This window comes from Mus pahari, chromosome 3 (genome assembly GCF_900095145.1).
Source record: "Mus pahari chromosome 3, PAHARI_EIJ_v1.1, whole genome shotgun sequence".
Lineage (NCBI taxonomy): Eukaryota > Metazoa > Chordata > Mammalia > Rodentia > Muridae > Mus > Mus pahari.
In genome coordinates, this window is record NC_034592.1 from 17,584,546 (window position 1) to 17,608,567 (window position 24,022).

At 48.3% G+C, this 24,022-nt stretch overlaps 1 protein-coding gene across 1 annotated transcript in view; it reads left to right on the forward strand.

The window, feature by feature from the left end:
- The window catches only part of Nup188 (nucleoporin 188), a 47,372-nt gene that overhangs the window by 19,741 nt on the left and 3,609 nt on the right, over positions 1-24,022 (forward strand). Inside the window, exons 13-36 of the mRNA XM_021191972.1 lie at positions 342-461; positions 1,055-1,181; positions 5,108-5,260; positions 5,435-5,561; positions 5,744-5,831; positions 5,927-6,003; positions 6,763-6,877; positions 8,577-8,697; positions 8,820-8,886; positions 9,870-9,998; positions 10,836-10,975; positions 12,557-12,663; positions 13,827-14,033; positions 14,115-14,284; positions 15,215-15,284; positions 15,629-15,696; positions 16,092-16,287; positions 19,032-19,109; positions 19,351-19,436; positions 19,672-19,817; positions 20,001-20,182; positions 22,635-22,835; positions 22,952-23,044; positions 23,656-23,814. Of these exons, the coding sequence (XP_021047631.1) occupies positions 342-461; positions 1,055-1,181; positions 5,108-5,260; positions 5,435-5,561; positions 5,744-5,831; positions 5,927-6,003; positions 6,763-6,877; positions 8,577-8,697; positions 8,820-8,886; positions 9,870-9,998; positions 10,836-10,975; positions 12,557-12,663; positions 13,827-14,033; positions 14,115-14,284; positions 15,215-15,284; positions 15,629-15,696; positions 16,092-16,287; positions 19,032-19,109; positions 19,351-19,436; positions 19,672-19,817; positions 20,001-20,182; positions 22,635-22,835; positions 22,952-23,044; positions 23,656-23,814 (3,027 nt within the window). The remainder of the gene's footprint in view (positions 1-341; positions 462-1,054; positions 1,182-5,107; positions 5,261-5,434; positions 5,562-5,743; positions 5,832-5,926; positions 6,004-6,762; positions 6,878-8,576; positions 8,698-8,819; positions 8,887-9,869; positions 9,999-10,835; positions 10,976-12,556; positions 12,664-13,826; positions 14,034-14,114; positions 14,285-15,214; positions 15,285-15,628; positions 15,697-16,091; positions 16,288-19,031; positions 19,110-19,350; positions 19,437-19,671; positions 19,818-20,000; positions 20,183-22,634; positions 22,836-22,951; positions 23,045-23,655; positions 23,815-24,022) is intronic.

Below are 24,022 nucleotides of genomic sequence, written 5' to 3' on the forward strand. Positions count from 1 at the left end.
AAAAAAAAAAAAAAAGAAAAGAAAAGAAAAACAAGCCAGGCGTGGTGGCGCACGCCTTTGATCCCAGCACTTGGGAGGCAGAGGCAGGCGGACATTATTTTCATTTATGTGTGTGGATATTAAGTCTGTGCACATGTGAATGCAGTGCCCATAGAGGCCAGAAGAGGATGTTGGGTACTGGAGTTAGGAGTTACAGACAATTGTGAGCTGCTATGTGAGAGCTGGGTCCTCTGAAGAGCAGTTAGTGTCTTCCTGCTGAGCCATCTCTGCAGCCTGTATCTAGGTTTTCTGAGGATTTCTGAGCACATGGGAAGGGGGATGACTTCTTCCTTCTACTTTAGGAGCCAACCTCTGGTCTCGGGATCATTCTGGACAGTGTGTGTGGGATGTTTCCCCATCTCCTTTCCCCACTTCTGCAATTGCTCCGAGCCCTCGTGTCTGGGAAGTCTACTGCCAAAAAGGTGGGTTATTTGGTCAGATCCCTAAAAAGTAGAGGGAGGGGGCTGGCTGAGGTATCACTGGCACTCCTGTGTGCCTCTGCAGTGCCAGTGCGCTGCCAGGATGGAGTTATCTGGAGGTGAGTGAAACATGCCCATTGGATGGTGTCCCCTCAGTGCTGTATAGGCACATTAAGATCTTTTTGCTAAGGACCTGTTGTAGGTGCTGTGAGACTAAGCGTGAAGTTGCCTGGTACCTGCTTAGGAGGGAACAGTAGACTTAAGAAATGAGGGACACTCTGAGGGCTTGTTGTGTAGTTAGTGCTTCCCCAGTGTCTGCAAGTCCCTGGGTTTGATTCCCAGCATTGGGCAGGATGGTAGGTGAGAAAAAGGAGAAGCAAGCCGGCAGCCAACTCTGTAGAGTGAGGGGACCTGGGTCAGGTGCAGAATGGCGGGGCCTAGCTGAGAAAGAAGAGCAGAGTAATTTTAAGAAGAGCATGAGGAGGAGTCTGGGAGAAGGTTAGTAGACGGGCACAGGCAGCTGGCTGAAAGAGCAAAAGCCCTTTGTGTGGCCCGTGCGGGAATGTGTGACTGGGTTTCTTGTTGGGTGCTGGCAGGTGTACAGCTTCCTGGATAAAATGTCTTTCTACAATGAACTTCATAAGCACAAGCCCCATGATGTGCTCTCTCATGAAGATGGAACTTTGTGGCGGAGGCAAACCCCCAAACTCCTGTACCCTCTAGGTAAGTCAGGTGCTCACAGTAGGCCTGCTTCAAGGGGTCCTTTCCTAGGCAGTGCCTGTGAGGCCCTTCCCCTCTCCTCAGGACTTGCTGATCACTGACTGCTGAGCTTCAGGCTAGGGGCAGTGTGGTGAGAAGCCCGAGCTCCCAGCTCAGGAGGCCGCTCTCTGCTCCTTCCCCTCCTCTTCTTTCTTCTTTCTTCCTTTTTCCTTCTTGTTTGTTTGTTTGGAGAGCACCTTGTTTTGCTGCTGGCCCACGCTGGCTCAGAGTCCGTGATTTTCCTACTTCGTACTGAGCTGCTGCCTTTCGTTTTTCTTTTTTTATGAATGTTTTTGCATCACTAGTCTCCCTTACTGCGTTACTGTTGTTGTGCTGTAACAAGGAAAACAGGGCAGAGGTCTGTGTCCCGTGATGAGTGAAGTGTGTGATGTGCATCTTTCCATATAGCTATGTTTAGAGTGTGTTAGGGCCTTTTCTTTTGCTAATTGTCCCAGTGTTTGTGTTGCTGTGGTGAACACACAACCAGAGCAACTTGGGGAGGCAAGGGCTGGTTTCCTCTTTACAGTTCATCATCGAAGGAAGTGACGCGGAGACCATGGAGGAAAACTGCTTACTGGTTGGCTGCTCTTGGCTTGCTCAGCCTGCATTCTCATACCTGCCCAGGGGTGAGACCACCTACAGTGGGCTGGGCCTTCCAGATCAATTATTAGTCCAGAAAATGCCTCACAGACTTACCTACAGGCCAGTCTGGAGGGGCTGTTTTCTCAGTGAAGATTCTTGCTGTTTGACTCTAGCTTGTATCAAGTTGACAGTGTTAGGTAGCAGGCACACTAATCCCAAATATTTTGTGAGCACATTCTCTTATGCTAGGACATTCACTGCTTGCTTTCTGAAGGAAAGCCCTGCTGAGGGCATGGGAGCAGCTGGAGGTTTCCCTTTTAAACATTTTTCCCACAGAGTCTAAGCAGGATGAGATAGGATCCAGCCCTAAAGTGTATGGTTCTTTAGGGCACCCGTCTTTTTATATACATATAATTCAAATATCAAGCTAGAAGAAAAACAGTTTTGCTGTTTTCTGTATGTACTTTGATACTAGTGAAATATTCCTATATCGTGTTTAGTATTTTTTTATTTTTAATATTTATTTATTTCATGTATGTGAGTACAGTGTAGCTGTCTTCAGACACAACAGAAGAGGGCATTGGATCCCCATTACAGATGGTTGTGAGCCACCATGTTGTTGTTGGGATTTGAACTCAGGACCTCTGGAAGAGCAGCAGTAAGTGCTCTTAACCACTAAGCCATCTCTCCAGCCCAAGTTTTAGTACTTCAAATTTGATTTAAAATCTTTTTTTGGATGTATTGTTTGTTGTGTGTGTGTGTGTGTGTGTGTGTGTGTGTGTGTGTTTTGACACAGTATTTGTTTACATAGCTCTAGCTATCCTAAAACTTACTCTATAGACCAGGCTGACCAGGCTAGCCTCAAACTCAGAGATCCTGTGGGCCCTCCCTCCTGAGTGCTAGAAGTTAGAGGTGTGCACCACAGTGCCTTCCTCAGTGACAGTGTTAACACAGGTCCTTGTAGAAATTACATATGGAATAATGCACGTTTTCTCCTGATACCGTCAGACGTGCTTTCTACAAGCACCCTGGAAGCTTCTCCATGTGGAGAGACTTTGGGGATGGTTTGCTTAGTGTTGTCAGGGTTAAAGTAAGTGACTTCCTGCCCGAGTGGTATGTAGCAATAAACTGATATGCAGTGTGGATTTGGAGGGTCAGCACTGCTCCAGTGCCATAGTCTACCAAGGGTGACACACCAAAAAGGAGATGGGTCTTATTTGTCTCCATTACACATTATTGGGTGTCATATTATAAATCAGAATTAAATGTTAGTAGGCTCAAAGATGTAGAAAATAGTTAATCCTTCTAATGACCTGTTTTGTGTGAATAGCTGTTAAGATTTTAAATTGGGCTGACAGCGGTAGAGACAGAGACAGGCAGAGTACAAGACCAACCTGGTCTACACAGCAAGTTCTAGGACAGCCAGGGTTAAATATTGAGAGCCTGTCTCAAAAGGAAGACTGGATTAGCAAGCTGCATGAAAACGACCACCATCATAGAGTCTCTATCTGCACTGCAGTGGGAATCTGAGGGACACTGTTGCTTGCTCTACCCAGTAGAGTCTTGCTGCTTCTTCCACTCCGTCTCAGTGAATAGTATTCTTTATACAGAGAACACATGGTCCAGCGTGCAGCTACCATTAGAACAGCTTGTACGGCAGTGTACATGGCTAAGATTTGGAAAGACTCAAACATTATTTTGCCAGTTTAGTTCTTGCTTTCAGAATATTCCATGCAGCTTAGTCAAAATGGTGGGCTTTATGGTCTGCCTTAAAATATTTAAAGATCACCAGGCAGTGGTGGCACACGCCTTTAATCCCAGCACTTGGGAGGCAGAGGCAGGCGGATTTCTGAGTTCGAGGCCAGCCTGGTCTACAAAGTGAGTTCCAGGACAGCCGGGGCTACACAGAGAAGCCCTGTCTCAAAGTCAAAAAAAAAAATTGGAAGATGAACGTGCTCTGTAACCCTTCCTGGCACGGGGCGATGACTGCTTGGCTGAGCATACTGTTACTCTTGCAGAGCACACTTCAGTACTACAGAGAGGGAGATAGCCTGGTGTCCAAGGCTGTGTGCCCTCTGTGGCTGTCTCCTACAAGGGCCAGCAGCAGCCTCGCTCATCCCTTTGGTCCGCTGCCATCGTTGTGCATCAGCGTCGGGCCTTCATACATACATGTGAACTCTTAGGAACTAGTGTGTCATTTTCATAAACACAGTCCTCAACAAGAGATGGTTAGGGGGAAAGGATGTGTATAAAATAAAAATTTTGGAATGGATGTTTGAGAGGTAAATGAACATGTGTTATATGTATAAAGAGGAATGTTACACCATCTTAAAGAGAAAGTGTTTTCTTAGACATAGCTTATTGATAGTTTGTGTTATTAGCTGTAATCTGATATAGATTACGTCACGTATAAACCCTGAAGGTGGCTTCTTAAGAGAAATAAGCCAGTCACAAAAACACAAACTGTTTTTTGGTTTTGAGACTAGTCTTACCTTGTAGCCCAAACTAACTTCCACCTTGAGGAAGCTACCTGCCTCAGCCCTGAGTGAGCCCTGGGATTAAATGGAACCAGCCCTACAGCACACGGTTCTGTTAATAATATGAGAAATTTGATGTTAAGTGGATTTAAAACTAGGCTTGGTGGCACACAGTTTTAGAACCCAGCTACTTAAAAGATTTGAGACTGAAAGATCACTTGAACCTATGAGTTCAATACCAGCCTGAGTAGAACTGTGAGATCTTGTGTACAAAATAAATACATAAATACATAAAATAATAAAAATGACTGTCTAGTGTGTATGCATATACTTAGGTATATTTATGGAGGTCTCAGGTGTCAGTTGGGTCTTTATGCTTGGCAGCAGTGACTTTATCTCTTGACTCTGTTCGAGGGTTTTTGTTTTCTGTTTGTTTTTGTTTTTGTTTTTTTAATTTGAGGCAAGTCAGGTGTGGTGGCACACACGTTCCTTTATTCCTAGTACTCGAGAGGCAGAGGCAGAGGCAGGTGAGTCTTAGTGAGTTAGAGTTCAGTCCGGTCTACACAATGACACCCTTTCTAGAGAAAAAGAAAGAAGACAAAATTTTGAGTGCAAGATCTCAGTTCCCAGGGTGGGTTTCAAGTGTTCCTCTGTTGCAGCCTCAAAAGTCTGGGGTTGCAGTGTGTGCCAGCACTTCCACCTTTAGCACTTTTCATGTTGTGGAGTGGTGTCTGCTGAGGAGATCCTCCCTGTGTCTGTTGGGCAGTGCTGTCTGCCAGGAGAACCTCCTCCCAGATCTGTAGGAGGATCACAGGCATTTCTCTTCCATAGGGGGTCAGACCAACCTTCGAATTCCTCAGGGCACTGTGGGCCAAGTCATGCTGGATGACAGGGCTTACCTTGTCCGCTGGGAGTACTCCTACAGCAGCTGGACCCTCTTCACCTGCGAGATTGAAATGCTACTCCACGTTGTCTCCACAGCAGGTAAGGAGGGCTCTGCAGAGCAAGCACTAGGCAGAGAGGGTGTGCCTGCAGGATTGGGAACAGACACCAACTTGAAGGTGAAGTTGGACGCCATCCAGCCTGGGGTCTGAATGTGCACACAGTAATCTTATGTAGAGTGGTGTGCCACGAAGTCACAGGCTGTATTCCCCACAGATGTGATCCAGCATTGCCAGCGGGTCAAGCCCATCATTGATTTGGTCCATAAGGTCATCAGCACAGACTTGTCCATAGCAGACTGCCTGCTGCCCATCACATCCCGCATCTACATGCTGCTGCAGCGGTGAGTCTGTGGTTGGGAGCTTGCAGCAGTGACTGCTTTCCAGGAGCCTGCCCTGAGCTCTGTGGGAGGCCTTTAGCAGTGGTTCTCCAGCCAAGGGCTGTCCCGTTCCTCAGAGCAGTGTGGTGAGCCCTGGAAAGTCTTGTTCCTTATTCCCTGGGCACAGCGCTTTGCTCTCTAACCAGGCTGACAACGGTGATCTCCCCTCCTGTAAACGTCATTGCTTCTTGTGTCAACTGCTTAACTGTCTTGGCTGCTCGAAACCCAGCAAAGGTGAGATGACACGTCTCTGTAGCGTTAAGTAGCATCGCATTTGGTGTAATCTCTGGAAGGGTGTGCACACTGAATTTCTTCTTCTTCCTTTTTAGGTCTGGACTGATCTTCGTCACACAGGTTTTTTGCCATTTGTGGCCCACCCTGTCTCCAACATGACTCAGATGATTAGGTGAGCCAGACCCTGAGTGGGTAGACCTAACTCCTTGCTATGACCCATTCCTGCCTTCATTCATTTTAAAGAACCTTCAGTCTTCATGGACTTGAGAGTGAGGGAAGATGAGATGGAGAAGGGGCGCAAAACTGCTCTCCTTGACACTGTTGCTTCACAGGGTTTAATTCTGGTTTGAAGATAGGGTTTCACCATGTAGCTCTGGCTGGCCTGGAACTTGCTGTGTAGACCAGGCTAGCCTTGAATTCATAGAAATCCGCCTGCCTCTGAGTACTGAATGGTTCACAGTTTTTAAATTTTTGAGAGAGAATGGGACTTTTCTCATGCAGCTACAACTACAGTAGCAGCGTGGGCATTTATGCTCCCGCTGAGAAAGTCCAGGGGTGTTTGGATCCAGAGACTTGGTGTCCTATTCTCAAGCACAGACAGTGTGCTTCGCCTCCAGTCAGGGTAGGTGAGCTAGGCCAGGACTGGAACCCTGGCCCCATCTTACTGCCTGTGCATGCTCACTTTGCTCTGCTTCCATGGCAGGAGTTTCCCTGGTAACTCATGTGATTGTCACGCTAGCCCTTTTGGAGTTTACATCAGTAAAGCATAAGCCTACCTTTTCTTCCCTAGCTATAAAACTGCCTACATTTGAAAAGCTCTCCCTTTGAAGAGCTGTGGTGTCTGCTGAAGATAACGAGAATGCTGTAGTCAGTTTCTTCAAACCTTGAACATTGCTCATGGTTTTATCCCTCTGCCTCTGTCTGTCCCTAGTGCGGAGGGAATGAATGCTGGAGGGTATGGCAGCCTTCTGATGAACAGTGAGCAGCCCCAGGGCGAATATGGGGTCACCATTGCCTTTCTGCGCCTGGTCACCACTCTTGTCAAGGTACCATCTGTTGAGACATTTCTGGAGCAGCTCCCCTGTTACCTGCTCCTGTAGTCACCTTCTTCGGGACATCCTTTGCAGGGCATCTATTCTGAAGTCATGACACATTAGCTTCTGTTTTGAGAGTCTGGCCACTATGTTCCTTGGTGCTTGCTTAATTGTGGAAGTTTGTTCAGTAGTCAGAAGGCTTATAGTGAGAGCTGAGAACTCTGGCTCCTGCGTGTTAAGCTATGAAACTGTCATCCGCGTGCAGTTCATGCCTTGTCCTATTATGTGCCTGTGTGCATGCTTCCTTGGTCTGGCTTTGTGGTCATCGTACAGACTATGCGCACTGTATACTGTGCCCCAGTGTGTCTGCATGTACCGTCCACGGTCTGGTTCCAGGTCTAGTATTTACCTCACAGGAGGCACTGTGACACTGCTTGCTCAGTTTTCTCATCTCTTTCTTTTTTTTTTTTTTTAAGGTTTTTTGAGACAGGGTTTCTCTGTATAGTCCTGGCTGTCCTGGAACTTACTTTGTAGACCAGGCTGGCCTCGAACCTCAGAAATCCACCTGCCTCTGCCTCCCGAGTGCTGGGATTAAAGGCGTGAGCCACCACGCCCGGCTCCTTCTCATCTCTTTCTTAAACAGACTGTAGCCATGAGCTGATAATAGATTAAGGACTCCGGAAAACTAATGTATAGTTAAGAACAAATATTTTGGGGGCTGGTGAGATGGCTCAGTGGGTAAGAGCACCCAACTGCTCTTCCAAAGGTCTGGAGTTCAAATCCCAGCAACCACATGGTGGCTCATAACCATCCGTAATGAGATCTGACTTCCCTCTCCTGGAGTGTCTGAAGATAGCTACAGTGTACTTACATGTAATAAATAAATCTTTAAAAAAAAAAAAAAGAACAAATATTTTGGAATTGGAGAGAGAAGTAGGGTGGTACTTGAAATTTATTACTGGCTACTTGAATTTCTTTGACCTTGGGCAGTTCTGAGTTTCTGAGAGCATCTATGGCATAGAAGTATGTCTCACTGATGGAGCTTAGAGCCTCACACACGGAAAGAGTTCTGCAGCCAGCTGGGGGTCCCAGGACGAATCCTAGCTTCTCAGGAGCCCAACACAAAAAGAACAGGTTTAAGGTCTGCTTGGGCTGTTGAGTCAGGTCAGGCCTGGAGACTGTAGTTCAGTGGTGGTACTTTGTCATATGGCTGAGGACCGGATTTAATGTAACTGTTACGGTACACACACACACACACACACACACAAAACACTCAGCACCTTGCACATATCCTTCCTGTAGAAATAAGTGAGGACTTAGATTGTGTGTTGAGTCAAAGTAAGGGTCTCTACTCCCGTGCTCCATGATAATGGAACTTCAGGTATGGGTGACAGTCATTGATGGTGAGTGACTTTCTTTGTTGTTGACAGTTCTATATCTGGTGATTAGGGAACCACTGCCCTGTCAGATTAACTGTCCTCCTTCTCCTCCATTTCAGCACCTTTGTTGATATTGTCACCTCGCCTTCTTAGTTGTTTCTCGGTCCACCAAATGGTTCGGTTGAAGTAGGAATTTCTGATGTCTGCTTCTATTCTTGGTCAAGGTGTTCCTGGTTCTCCTTTGGACCTGTCTACGTTTTTGAGGTTAAATCTTGAGTAATAAATGATGCCCCCTTACATGGCCAAGGCCCTCACAGAATGCTCTCCCATAGGGGCAGCTTGGTAGTACCCAGAGCCAAGGCCTGGTGCCTTGTGTGATGTTCGTGTTGAAGGAGATGCTTCCCAGCTACCACAAATGGCGCTACAACTCTCATGGCGTGCGGGAGCTGATAGGTAAGGACAGCATGGGCTGAACACCCCAGAATTTCTGCTCTCTGAAGACCTTTCCCTCTCTATTGAGGCAGGTCATTAACACAAGACTGCATTGTCCATCACATGTCTTTTCTGGAGTCTAGGTTGCCTAATTCTGGAGCTGATTCATGCAATACTGAACCTCTGCCAAGAGACAGAGCTACATAGCAGGTAATGGGGGATTGTGGGGCTCAGCAGGGAAAACATATATTGGTTGGTTCTAGTCCCCTTGTTTCTCCCTACCATGTCACCTTAGTTGAATCCTGTCTTCACTAGAATTTCTACTGCTGTGATAAAACACCATGTTCAGAGCCACGTGGTGAGGAAGGGGTCCACATTATAGTCTATCACTGAGGAGAGTCGGGCTAGGAACCTGCAGGCAGAAGCTGAAGAAACACTGGTTACTGGCTTGCTCAGCTTTCTCTCATAGATACCCCAGTACCACCTGCCCTGGGGATGGCACCACCCACAACAGGCTGGGCCTTCCTACATTAATCACTGATTAAGTAAGACATAACCCATGGGCCAATCTGATGGGGCATTTTCTCAGTTGAAGTCCCCTCTTCTCAAAGGACTAGCCTTTGTCAAGTTGACAAAAATTAACTAACTAACACAAACCCAAAACTTACTCATCTCTACTTACAATTTACTGGCCACTGGCTCGGTTGTTATTCTTCCCTGTGGACAGAAAGGACAGATGAAGGTGCATGTATACACACACACACACACACACACACACACACACACACACACGTAATCAATTGTTATGATAATTATAAAAAATGCTGCCTGTCCATCAGAAAGTCTGGTGTGATGCAGTGTGTTCCCTCAGAGGTGCCTGTTAGCAAGTCAGTGCCGGTTCTAGGCCTTTGTACTCCATGAACTCCCTTCCTCTTTAACTTGATTTTGTGCCCTCCCTTGTTTTTATATTTCTGTATATTACATGAATAGGTTAATCCTGAATTATTTAAGTAATTATTCATCCAATTTATTGATGGTGTTTAGATAAATTTCAGGGTGGTCTTTAGGACCAAGTCTGAGAAACGTGTTGAGAATATCTTCCTTTCATAGACAGTGAGTTGGCAAGGCGCATGGCAATGCTGCTCCTTCTGGTTAAGAGCTCCTAGTGACTGAGAACCCTCTCTGTTTTCCAGCCACACACCCAGCCTGCCTTCCCTCTGCATCTGCAGCCTGGCTTATACAGAAGCTGGACAGACTGTCATTAGCATCATGGGAATTGGTGTGGACACCATAGACATGGTGATGGCTGCTCAGCCCCGCAGGTAGGGCCTCCTCTGTGCCTGCCCATTGACCTTCAGAGCCCATCTTAGCTTAACTTCTAGTTGCTCTGTTTGTTTTTCTATCTTTTTAAAATTAAAATATAATTACATCATTTTCCTTCTTCCTTTTCCTCCCTCCAACTCCTTCCACACCCTCCCCTTGTACTCCTTCAAATTGATGTGTAGTTAAACACACACATGCCTACACACATACACATGCCCAGTGTGTGTGCATAAATCCATAGACACAACCAGCTCCATACATTTGGTGTTACTTGTGTGTACATGGTTTCAGGGCTGAGCCATTGGTGTTAGATAATAAATCCGAGCGCTGGTCTCTGGGCTCTCCGCTCTCAGCACTCCTTATTCACCTGCAGTTCTTTGTTTAAGCCTGGAGCGACAGTGAGCTTTCCCCATCCCTCTCTAGCATGGCTGTAGGCATTCTGTTCCTTCAGGCCTTGTTTAGGCAGCCGTGTTGATAGAGTATCATGGGTGAAGCTTCATTTTTGTTGTTGTTTCTTTTTTGTTTGTTTGTTAGTTTATTTTTGAAGCTTCATTTTTTAAAGACTATCTCATAATAGCTTTCCTGGTCCTTGCAGTTGCTTTTTTTTTAAAAAAAAAAAAAGATGGTGGTGCACGCCTTTAATCCCAGCACTTAGGAAGCAGAGGCAGGTGAGTCTCTGAGTGCGAGGCCAGCCTGGTCTACAGAGTGCATTCCAGGACAGCCAGGGCTACACAGAGAAACCCTATCTCTAAACACAAAAACAAAAAACTCGTGAGAGCACACCCTGACTGAGACCATCTTATCGGATCTAACTGTGATCTCCATTTGGCACCTAGTGATGGTCCAGAAGGCCAAGGCCAGGGCCAACTGCTGATCAAGACAGTGAAGCTGGCGTTCTCTGTCACCAACAATGTTATTCGGCTGAAACCTCCTTCTAATGTGGTGTCCCCCCTGGAACAGGCTCTCACACAGCATGGTATGTTTCTCTTCCTCAGCTATGCTGCCCATAAAGACGTAGTTAATGCCCTCTGCTTGGACATCAGAAATTCCTTCTCAGCTCATTTCTTTAGACTTGGTAACAAGGGACTATGTCATAGTTTATTCTGGACTCCTGCTGATGACATAGTAATACTTAAGGATGCAGACTGGGGTCATATTTCCTTGGTTCAAATTTAGGTTTTGCTCAGCTGTATGAGAACCTCAGGCATATTTAAGCTTTGTCTCAGATTTCTCATCCAGAATGGCACAGAAGTAAATTGCTGTAATCCTGGCATCCATGGGAGACTGAGGCAGGAGGATAAACTCAACTAGGGCTGCCTATCAAGTAGAGTGATAGGCCATGGAAATGACTAGTGTGGGAAGCTGTCTTCCCTGTAGGATGGGGAGGACGGCTCGCACAGTCCCTCAAGGATGATGATGGTGGTGCAGAGAGTTGATAGCAGTTACGCATAGATGATTGACTGTACAGAGGAGATAGGGTCTGGCTCATGCCCACAGTCGCCCCTCTGCTCTGCAGAGGCAGAGGGGTTAGGGCCACCTGCTAGTCAAGACAGTGAAGCTGGCATTCTCTGTCACCAGTCCCTGACGGTCTGGTCTGTATAACAAAATCTTCCAAAGATAAACAACCCTGAAAAAAGAAGCACAAAAAGCCCTTCAAATCGCATTGGCTAGTGTCAGTGTGACTCTTAAGTTCCTTAATCTTTAGCTCACTTTCATTATGAGTAATGTTTTATATCATGTCTAAAAGCATTTATAACTTTTTTGTCATTTGCTATGCTGGGGTCTAAACCCAGGCCTTATTTAAGTTAGTAGGTGCTCCACTATTAAGTCACTGCTCTAGCGCCAGTTATGCACAGGCTGGCCTTAAACTGATTATGTAGCCAGGATGTCCTGGAACTCTTTCTACCACTCCCCTCCCCTTGTTTCAATTTGTTATATTTGTGTTCATGATGTCTGGGTGTCAGCTCTTTCTTCCCACTATGAGGGCTCTGGGAGTTGAACTATGGCCATCAGGTTTAGCAGCAAGCACCTTAACCCACTGGGCCATCTCAGTGACCCTTGCTGAGATTTTGGGTCCTCCTTTCTTCACCTCCCAAGCATGTGCTACTGTGTCTGGCCAGAGGTTTTTGTGTTTTTTGAATGTGCATGTGTGCGGTGTGGAGGGGGGGGACGGATGTATTTGGGAGGGGTGCGCGCATACTTGCACGTGCAAATGGGAGGCAGACTGTGGGGCTTGGGTCTCTTCCACCACAAGAGAGGACTGACTGAGTCATCAGCCTTGGCAAGGGGCCTCTCACCGAACCTCACTGCCTTCCTGCTTAAGGGTTCAAGGCTTAATGGTTCTTTTCCTTTTTTAAAAATTTCAGTACAGTTCCTTTTGTAACCTACTTATTAAAGAGTATTTCTTTGCATTGTATTAAACTGTTTATCCCCAATCCTAGTTATCTCTTTGCCACTGAGAATAGGACTGAACCGGCCACCTCTGCTTAGGCAGCCCCAGCGGCTGGTATTTTGGAAGAACTGTAATGAGTCCCTAGCTCTGTTTCCTTTGCTTTAGGTGCCCATGGGAACAACCTCATTGCTGTCCTAGCCAAGTACATCTACCACAGACATGACCCAGCCTTGCCACGTCTGGCCATCCAGCTGCTGAAGCGCTTGGCCACGGTAGGATCCCTGGTGCTGGCTTCCCGTTGCTCTCCAGCTCGTCCACCCGCCCACCGAGCTTCCTTTCATTCCTGTGAATGAGTGTGCGCGCACTGGAGTGCAGGTGTCCACTGAGTCTTGAAATCTGGGATCCCCAAACTAGAGGTGCAGGAGATTGTAAGCTGCCTGATATTCGTGCTAGGGATCAAACGCACTTCCTGTAAAAGCAGGACCTGCTCTTATCTCCAAGTGGACTCTCCAACTCCATTTTCCTTTTTAGATTTACTTATTTTTATGTTTATGTATCTGCGTGTGTGTACATGGAAGAATGCACAGCACCTGTGTGCCTGGTGCCCAAAGACTTGGGGATAAGGGTTTGGGTCCCATGGAACTACAGTTACCGATGGCTGTAAGCTACCGTGTGGGTGCAGGGAACCATCCCTGAGTTCTGTACAAGAAAAGCTGGTCTTCTTTGTTTGTTTGGGTTGGGTTTTTGAGACAGTCTCATGTCCAAGCTGGCCTGCCACTCACAGAGATCCGCCTGCCTTTGCCTCCTGAGTTCTGGGATTAAAGGTGTGTGCCACCATGTCTGACTAAGAGCAAATATTATTAAACACTGAGTTGTCTTCCAGCTCCTGCACTTTGTACTCTTAACATCAAATTTTATATCCTTTTATCAGTCTAATAGACAGAAACCTCATTTTTTACTTAATTCAGACATGAGACACATTTAACATGTGAGATATGTCCAGTGAACACCCACATGAACATGGGTGTTGAAGCCAGAGGTCGTCAGCAGTGGGTGTCTTCCTCCGTCATGGTCTGTCTTATTCTGTGTGACAGTCTCATTGCATCTGGAGCTTGTTCGTTGGCTACACTGGCTCATCAGCAGACCCACAGTCCACTGGCTTCTGCCTCTCAGTGTGAGGATTAGTGGCTGGCTCATCTAGCCCAGCTTTCCCGTGGTTCTAAGGCTCTGAGCTCACGTCTTCATGCCGGGGCAGCAAGCACTTCACTGGCTGTCTCCAGCACCTACTGTCTGCTGTTTTTGTTTGTTCTATAAATTCTTTCACCCCAGAAAATTGTCTGAGTTGTTCTCATATTTTACGTCAGTGTCCTTCTACAGAACCTCACTGAAGTTTTTCTGGACCTAGAACCCTAAACCTGTTTGTCCTGGTCTCCAGGTGGCCCCAATGTCAGTGTATGCTTGCCTGGGCAGTGATGCATCGGCCATCCGTGATGCCTTCCTGACCCGCCTTCAGAGCAAGATTGAGGACATGCGCATCAAAGTCATGATCCTGGAGTTCCTGACAGTTGCGGTAGAGACACAGCCGGGTCTCATCGAGCTGTTTCTGAATCTGGAGGTGAAGGATGGCAGCAGTGGCTCCAAGGTCAGCAGCACTTTGGGTGAGGCTGGGTGAGGTCTTTGGAAGTGCTGTCATGGACCCTGACAGCACCTCTCCCTGCTGTAGGAGTTTAGCCTTGGTGAGTGGAGCTGTCTCCATGTGGTGCTGGAGCTGATTGATTCCCAGCAGCAAGATCGATACTGGTGCCCACCTCTGTTGCATCGTGCAGCTATCGCCTTCCTTCATGCCCTGTGGCAAGACCGTAGGGACAGTGCAATGCTTGTCCTCAGAACCAAGTATGTCCCCTCTGGGTGCTAGCTGACCAATGAGCTTGACTGACCTTGTCTATAAAATGGAAGTAGGTTTCCTGTGAGTTCACCAGATTATGCATGTAATACTTAGCACGCAGTTCAGTACTGGGGACTCCTAGGTGTCTTTTTCTTTCTATTTTTTTTTTCTTTTTATTTATTTATTTGCTTTTGGGGAGACAGGGTCTTGCTGTGGGTTTGGGTGCCCTGGAGCATGTTCTATAGACCTGCAGCCCTCTGATTCCCACCTGCAGGGATTAAAGGCTTTATCACCACACCTGGCCAGGGTTTCTCTCTTTTGATTTTGGTTTTGGTTTTTGAGACAGGGTTTCTCTGTGTAGCCCTGGCTGTCCTAGAATTCACTTTCACTTCATAGACTTTAAAGGGTTGGTTGTTTTTTTTTTTTTTTTTTTTTTTTTTTGTGGTTTCTAAGCACATGTCACCCAGCTCTGTATGGTCGTAGAACAGCTTTTATGACTTCTCTGATGTGGGTCCTAGGAATTGAACTCAGATCACCGGTGCTGGTTGTTGGCACCTAGTCCTCTCAGCAGCCCCAGTTGAACTTTGCTTTTTTTTTTCTTTTTTCTATGTGGGGGTGGGGTAGGGAGAGGATTGAGATGGTTTCTCTGTGTAGCCTTGGCTGTCCTGAAACTCACTCTATAGACCAGACTGGCCTCTGCCTCTGGAATGCTGGGATTAAAGGCTAGGGCAACTACTGCCTGTCTCCCAATTGCACTTCTTAAGTGGAAGATACAGTTTTATTTATGGACTTCTTATGTTTATATAAGAATAATTGATTTATGAGAAACATTTTAGGTTTGCGGCATTAAAGTATGACAAAATACCAGCAAGGGGGACTAGAGATGTGGGTGCTGTGGGAATGGAAAAGCAGCATTTCAACACGTGTTTTCATCCTAGACCCAAATTTTGGGAGAATTTAACAAGTCCACTGTTTGGAACTCTCTCTCCTCCTTCAGAGACATCTGAGGTGAGCTATGTGGAGGGTAGAGCAGAGGCTAGGGTCCCTGAGCAGAAGGGTTGGTCTATGGCTTGGAGAAAAGGATCCTCCCTCAAGTCACATGCAGAAGGCCTCGCATGCAGCCTGTCTCCAGAGCAGTGCTGCTTCCTGTCCTTGGGGAGGCAGACAGACATAGTTGCTCTGGGTGGAAAGCTCTCACATCTCCACATTGTGGGCATGGCACCTGTCCATTGGCATTGGCCTTTTGCATTCCATAAAGGTGTGTTTTCTAAGTGTTGGGCCCTGCTGTCAGCAAGGGTGGGTGTGGAGGTGTTTCTCCATGTAATTAGTGTGTTTTGCTCTCTCTTCCACAGCCCAGTGTCCTGGAAACCTGTGCCCTAATCATGAAGATAATATGTTTGGAGATATACTATGTAGTTAAGTGAGTCCTTTCCCCTTCAGGTGGATTTGTTTTTGTTATTGTGTAGTACTGGGGGTTGAACTCTAGGAATTTTGCATGCTGAACAAGTGCTCCACCAATGAGCCATGTCTCTAGCACTCTCCCAAAGATGTGGGGTTGGAGATGGTGGAGCTGCAGGACAAGCAGGAGGGATGGTCGGTCAGTGAGCTGTTCCTGACTGGTGTACTGATGGCACTTATGCTGTCAGAAGAGTGGCTGAGCAGGCGCTAGGTTGCTGGGATTTGATGGAGTAAAGGCTTTTCTGCAAGGCCTCAGTCTCGCTCGTTCCTTTGGAGCTGATCCTAGAGCTGGCTGCTGTGTGCTTGTCACAGGTCCATATACTTCTGAATCCTGACTCGGGTTTGTATTTTGTACAGGGGTTCATTAGACCAGTCATTAAAAGATACACTCAAGAGGTTCTCCAGTGAGAGACGCTTTGCTTACTGGTCAGGGTACGTCAAGTCTTTGGCAGTTTACATGGCTGACACAGAGGGCAGCAGCTGCACGTCCCTGCTGGAGTATCAGATGCTGTTCTCCGCCTGGAGGCTACTTCTCATCATTGCTGCTAGTCACGTAAGCACCTTGTGGGCACCGGGCTTTTGCTTTAGTCGGAAGCAGTGATGTGCTGAGCTGCGAAGTACATGCAGCTCCTTGGGATAAAGGAGATCAGGGTTTGTCCTTGAGATGCAGGTGCTGTATGCCAAGAGATGGGCAGGTGCTTGGGGACAGGACAGGGAAGCAGGTCCAAACCCACCAGGCATCTGAAGACTTCCCTGCATTGGGCCTGGATAGGTTGGGGCACCTCTTAGTAAGGGGTGGTGTTTGCCTCTGGGACTGGGCCTTCTGGACACGGTAGATATCTGGGATTTATCTGCAGCTGCAGCAGCCCCAGATCTCTTAGAGTGCTGTGTGTGTTCATTGGTTCTAGGAAAAGGACAGAGGCCACTGTCTCTTCACTGTATAGTGAGTTTTTACATTTTTTACTTATTATTAGTGTATGCACATGTGTGTGGAGGTCAGAGACAAATGTGTGGGGTCATTTCCACCTTTATGTGAACTCGGGGATTGGATTCAACTCATCAGGCTCAAGAAGCAAGGGTCTTACCCATGGAACGCTTCCCCAGACACATGTTAAAGAGAGAGTTGGTGTTTGGGAAAGTTGGGACCGTCTGTGGCATTTTTCAGTGTGGCACTGTTGTATTTTACATAGCACGTGGTGTTGAACTGTCTTCCTCAGGGCATCTGGACCATAGCTTACTTAATTACAGTCGAACCTTGGCATGTGCCTCCTTGTTCCAAAAACCTTGCCATCTGTCTGACTTTTTCTCCGGTGCAGAGTGCCTATAGACCCCTGCATCTGCAGACCTACTTCAAGACTTGCTTCCCTGATGGGGGAATTGCCATGTCACTGCCTTTTAGAACCCAGCAGTAGCCTGGTGTAGTGGACATGCCTGAATCCCGGCACTCACTATGCATGGGCAGGTACATCTCTTAAGTTTGAGACTAGCCTGGTCTATGGAGTGAGTTCCAGGACAACTAAAGATACACAGTGAGACCTTCCGTGGGTTGCGGGGTGAGGGGAGCGAGGAATCCAATCAAACAGCCATTCTTAAGTTGTACCTCTTTCGTCTTGGAAACTGACCTGACAAACTTTAATTCCCACCCTCCTCCCCTCCCTCTCTCCCTTTCTCCTTCCCATGGCTACTAAAATACTTCTTCTGAACCTGCAGGCTCCAGAGATATTATAGCTGGACTTTGGCTACTTCTCCACCCCTTTTCTTCTACCCTTCCAACCCTGAAGTGCTAGATAGGAGATGCAAAGGATAGAGAGGAAAGGAGAGAGATCCCTGAGTAAAGTCCGAGTTTGGAGGGGAGGCAGCATTATCGTTAGACCACTTCCTGCTGATGAGAGGCATAGAGATCTGGGGACAAGTTTGATTTTCGCCGTCAGAATATCTGATTCCTTCTGTTGTTGTTTCTTCTTTGCTCATGACTACCTAACAAACCAACCACCAACCCACCTGTGGGCTCTAGCATTTATACAGCCTCTGACCAGTCCCCAGGATTCCAAACGTCACACAACTGCAGAAAGTCTCGGCAGCTGGCAGAGTCACACACTGCTAGACCACAGGCAAATCAAAGTCAGCTGCTGTGGACGGTCTGAAGCAGTCCCATGTCCCACACCTGGGATTAAACCAAAAGCATATTTTTACAATATTTCTGTGTTTTTTAAAGAAATCAATACTTCTGAATTACCACTACAGGATATAGCAATGAATAGGCAGGGGAGGCCTGGTCACATGGTGAGGACAGCACAAGAATGATGACCCCACAGAATCCACTAACCGTGCTCCTAGAGCCTCACAGAGAATCTCTGACTCGGTTGCCTTGTCCAGCCTGATGTTGAGGGTTTGTTCTTATTCTTACAGGAACTTGTTCTGCTGGGTTAAGTTGGTATCTCTGGGAGGCCCACTCTTTCTTTTTTAATGGAAACGTAGGAAGGGGACTGAGAGGAGTGGAGGGAGGGGAAACTGCTGTCATGACTTAATGTGTGAGAGAGGGGGGGGTGGGGGAGGGGTGTTAACAGTGGTGGCACACACACCTTTGACCCTGCCACTCCAGTGGCAGAGGCAGGTAGATCTTTGAGTTTGAGGCCTAGCCTGGTCTACAAAGTGAGTTACTGGACAGCCAGGGCTACACAGAAACACTGTATATTGAGAGAGAGGTGGGGGGAGATAAGGACTTAAGGTAGGTTGTAAATTCACAGATGAAAATGTAAGGAGGTTGTAATACTTGATGATAATGGCAAGGATGATGCTGTGATAGCTAACACATGAGGTAAGAGTAGCCATGGTGGCCTCTGAGAAGTGATGCCAGATACCTGAGTATGTAAGACGCCTCGGGCAGAGAGCGCGTCGGGCACGAAGTCTAGGCAGATGAGACTGCAGGTGTTGAGTGCAGAAGGAGAAAGCACTTGGCATGATCAGAGCCGTCAATGAGTGGGTGTGGTTGGCACATGCTAACGGGGAGCTGAAGCACAAAGGACCATGGGTTAGCCACAGCCTGTATAACAACATGGTGAGACCAGTTTCAAAGAACTGAAAAGGAGGAGGTTGTAGGGAGGGCTGGGCTAGAGTGAGCCCAGGTGGAGCTGAGGGTCCTACAGCAGGTGACCTTCCTGTCCCTGGGAAGCCTGAGCAGAGTGCAAAGCACAGGAAGGATGGATGGAGTTCTAATTGGCAATGACCTCATGAAGTCCTTCACTTCTTGGCTCTTAAAGTCTGTCCCGAACATAATCCTTCTCCCATCCATTGCAGGCAGATGTCATGCACTTGACTGACATGGCAGTGCGGCGCCAGCTTTTTCTTGATGTGCTTGATGGGACCAAAGCATTAGTAAGTATGCCCGGGAGTTTCCCTTTCCCGAAGGTCACATAGGGAGCTCACAGTGCTCATAGGGCAGTCAGTCAGTGCGCAGGTGGCCTGGACTTGAGGCTCAGTGATAGAGGTGCCCCGCCTCCTTGCTCCTGTGAGAGAGAGGTCAGGGTTAGTGAGGAGGGCCTGTGTGTCTTATCTGTGCAGTGGTGGCTGCTTCTAAGCAGCCAGACTCCTGATGCTCTGCCACTCCTTCCCTCAGCTCCTTGTCGCAGCATCAGTGAACTGCCTCCGGCTGGGCTCCATGATGTGTACCCTGCTGCTCATCCTCCTACGCCAGTGGAAGAGGTGAGTGCTGGGATGAGGGCTGGCCGGCCCGAGGCTCCATCTGCCTCAGCACTGCCTGCCCACCCTTCCTCACCACCCAGACCATCTAGTATACTTCACAGGAAATGGAGCAACTCTGCAGACAAGCCTGCAGTGAGGGAGGCTGCCTGTGGCTTCTGGGGCCACTGGGGACAGTGAGTGAGGCACTGGGTACAGTGAGTGAGTGAGGCATGCTGCTTCTGCCTTGGTCTTTCAGAGAGCTGGGTGCTGTGGATAAAATCCTTGGGCCCTTGATAGAGATCCTGGAAGGGGTGCTCCAGGCAGACCAGCAGCTCATGGAAAAGACCAAGGCCAAGGTGTTCTCTGCATTCATCACAGTGTTACAGATGAAGGAGCTGCGAGGTGAGCCCCAGCTCCTAACAGGGCCACGCGTGCTTCCTGTGATTTCAGGGTTGGGAGTTTTACGCCTGGAATGCTTTATTTCCCACTACCCCTTCCCCTTCCTCTTGGTACTCAACTGCCTTTCCAGCCCCTGCAGTCAGAACGGACCCCCTGTGTGACAGCACCCTCCCATCTGTTCTGCAGTCGGTGACATCCCCCAGTACTCCCAGCTGGTGCTGAACGTCTGCGAGACTCTCCAAGAAGAGGTGATTGCACTCTTTGACCAGACCCGCCACAGCCTGGCATCAGGCAGTGCTGCCGAGGACAAGGACAGCATGGAGACAGATGACTGCCCTCGGCCCCGGCACAAGGACCAGCGTGATGGGGTGAGGGGACATCAGCAGGCCGTCTGACAGCACACAGACTGTACTCAAGGCTGCCACCACCCTGTGGGAGGAGCCCAGAGCCCTGTGTACAAAGGGCTTTGAGGGAAGCAATGGGAGAGGCATGGCTCCCAGCCATTTCAGCAGATCTAGTCAGGCCGGCATCATGGCCGGGAAGATTGGATGGACCATGAAAGGTGTGAGCAGCTGCAGATCAGCATCTGATCTCTGTGCTCTGACCCCTGGCTGGTGTGAGCAGAGTGAGGGCAGGGGTGGGCTGGGGAGGGCTGCTTTATAGGGCAGGCATGGGCTCACTCTAGAAGAGACAATGGATACAGTATAGAACAATCTTTTCTCTGGTGAGGGCAGGACTTAAGACAAGGTTTCTCTGTGTAACAGCCCTGGCTGTCCTGGAACTCGCTTTGTAGACCAGGCTGACCTAAAACCTATAGAGATCTGCTGCCCTCTGCCCTCTTTCCTCTGCCTCTGTCTCCTCCACCCAAAAGCTGGGATTAAAGGCATGCTCTACTATGCACAGACCTGACTAGAGCAATGTTTCCTACTACCAGCTTTTTCCTTTTTGTTTTGTTTTTTTGTTTGTTTGTTTTGAGGTAGTCTTACTTTGTAGCCCAGGCTAGCCTCTAACTTCCTTCCTATTCTAAAAAGAATTTTGGGTATGTTTTGTATGATGTGAAAGCAAGTACTATTAGTGGAAAACAATAAGTATGTTTATGCTGGGGCATAGTCTTGTTTTGTTTTGTTTTTATTTTTCAAGACAGGGTTTCTCTGTGTAGCCTTGGCTGTCCTGGAACTCACTCTGTAGACCAGGCTAGCCTCGAACTCAGAAATCCGCCTGCCTCTGCCTCCCGAGTGCTGGGATTAAAGGCGTGCGCCATCACGCCTGGCTTGGGGCATAGTCTTATTGTCTTGGTATGCATTGTAGTCACAAAGAAGTGCATATTGTCTTCCTCTGTCAGTCTCTACTAACTCCTCTGAAGTAGAGTCTCTTCCTGAAACTGGGGCTCATGACTTCTCAGGCACACTAGAACCTATTAAGTCTACCGATTCTCAGCATGCCTCAAACCTGGGAATACAGGCATATGTAGATCTGCCTTGTTACGTGGGTACTAGCACCAAACCCCAGTCCTCAGGTTTGGATAGCATGTACTTAATATTTATGTATCCAAGTGTTTGTCTGCATATGTACACACACACACACACACGCACGCACGCGCACACACACACACACGCACGCTCGTGCGTGAAAGAGTAGCCATGGTGGCCTCTGAGAAGTGATGCCAGATACCTGAGTATGTAAGACGCCTCGGGCGGAGAGCGTGTCGGGCACGAAGTCTAGGCAGATGAGACTGCAGGTGTTGAGTGCAGAAGGAGAAAGCACTTGGTATGATCAGGGCCATCAATGAGTGGGTGTGGTTGGCACGCACATGTGTGTTTGTGTGTGTGCGTGCGTGTGTGCCTGGTGTCTCCAGATGCCAAAAGAGGGCAATAGATGCCTTGGATCTAGAGTTAGAGATAGTTTCAAACCCTTTTTAAAGTAAAGAAAGGAATTTTTAGTTGATGTGGGTCAAATTGTGTCCTATAAAAAGGCATTCCTGTGTTTTACCTGTAATTTAGTGTTTTGATATGTGCCATGGATGGTTTTTTTCTGGTCCTGTCTATTTGCTGTTCAGAATTCCACCTATAGCTGTGTGGTGTGACCCCTGCCCAGTTGACTATGCTCCAGGGGATGGCGGCACAGTTGTACTCAAGGCCGTTCTTGCTGATAGCCGTTGTTTTGTTTCAGACAGGGTCTCACTGTGTGACCCTGGCTGATCTGGGATGCACTCTTGTTGGCCAGGTTGACCTCAAACAGAAATCTGACTTGCCTCTGCCTCTCGCGTGCTGGGTAAGGTGTTATTACCATCCCTGGTGATTAAGAAAGAAAGTTGGCTAGGTAGAGAGGTAGAGGTGGCTCTGAGAGAAGTTGATGGGATAAATATAATCAAAATACATTATATAAAAATCTCAAATAATAATTTTTTTCTACATAAGTATGTAACAGGCCGTGATGTCGCACACCTTTAATCCCAGCGCTCAGGAGGCACAGGCAGATGGATCTTTGAGTTTGAGGCCAGCCTGGCCTACATAGTGAGTTCCGGACAGTGAGGGATACACTGTCTCTCAAAAAACAAACAAAAGGGTATAAAACACTGGTGTTTGAATGGGGCCTAAGGTTGCAGATGGAGGGAGATGCTGTGGTTAGTAGAAGTTCAGGCCACTCAGAATGCCACTGGTAGAGTGGGGTGGAGAGAAAGGCACGGATATACAGGGCAAGAAGCAGGAATGGCTCCAGTCCCACTTGTGAGAGGAGCCCTGGGCGGCGAGGCCAGCACCAGCACCCTGCCTCTTCTTTCCCCCAACCGCCTTTTCCACCTTTCCTCCGGACTGCCAGCAGGTATGTGTCCTGGGACTACATCTGGCTAAGGAGCTCTGTGAAGTGGATGAGGATGGGGACTCATGGCTGCAGGTGACCCGAAGGCTCCCCATTCTGCCCACGCTGCTCAGCACCCTGGAGGTGAGCCTCCGCATGAAGCAGAACCTGCATTTTACTGAGGCCGCGCTGCACCTGCTCCTCACCCTGGCTCACACCCAGCAAGTAAGACACCCTGCTTGTGCCCAATGGTTTCCGTGCAAACCAGAGTTTGACTCGGATCTCTTCCTGCCCTGGGCAAATCTTTTGGGGCTCCATCTAATTATGGGTTTTTCCTCTAGGGAGCCACAGCAGTGGCTGGAGCTGGCATCACCCAGAGCATCTGTTTGCCCCTCTTGAGTGTATACCAGCTTAGTAGCAATGGCACAGGACAGGTGAGTGCTTCTTGTCGCTCTCAGGTGACAGGTGCCCACCTTGGTGCTCTTCCCTCTGTTATATATCTACCAGAGTTCCCTGGGAGCATTGAGCTTCCTGCCCTTGACACAGAGATAATGAGAGGGATGCAGCTGCCGGAAAGCACCTAATGTGTGCTTACCATGGACCTGGCTGCAGTCTGACCCAAACAACATAAATGCCACCAGGGCCAGCTTATCAGCCTGGCCACTGCAGCCCTCAGCATCGTGTCTCGCTTCCCCAGTCCTGAGGGCCAGCAGGTGTGTCTCAGTCTGGAATCATCTTCAGAGCCCCTCGCATTGGAATCTTTATGCCTCTTAAGTTTTCTTCATCTAGCCAGGCCTCCCTTGATATGAGGCCCGTGTTAAGGGCAGAGAGTGGCAGGGATGCAGCCAAGCAGACATGTCTGGGGAGTGGCAGATCAGACTTGAAACCTTCTGCCCTTCTTGCTGAGTCTGATGCTCTCCTCACACCATGACAGCTCTCCACTTGAAGAGACTTTTCTTTCCAGCAACTGGGCCACAAGGAGGCTCTACTGCTCTGAGTGGGTTCCTGTGGTATCAATCCTGAGTCTGTCTGCCATTTGTCATAGACACCTAGCACCTCTCGAAAGTCCCTGGATGCCCCATCCTGGCCAGGGGTCTACCGCCTGTCCATGTCCTTAATGGAGCGGTTGCTCAAGACTCTACGCTACAATTTCCTGACTGAGGCTCTAGACTTTGTGGGTGTCCATCAGGAGCGGACCTTGCAGGTGAGGGGCTACCTATGTCACAGAGGGGGATATTCAAAGCCACTTTAGCAGGTGGCTGTAGGACTTGGGGTCTTTGAGGTATCTTAAGAATCTGGCTCTTAAAGCCAGGTGTGGTGGCACACGCCTTTAATCCCAGCACTTGGGAGGCAGAGGCAGGTGGATTTCCGAGTTCGAGGCCAGCCTGGTCTACAGAGTGAGTTCCAGGACA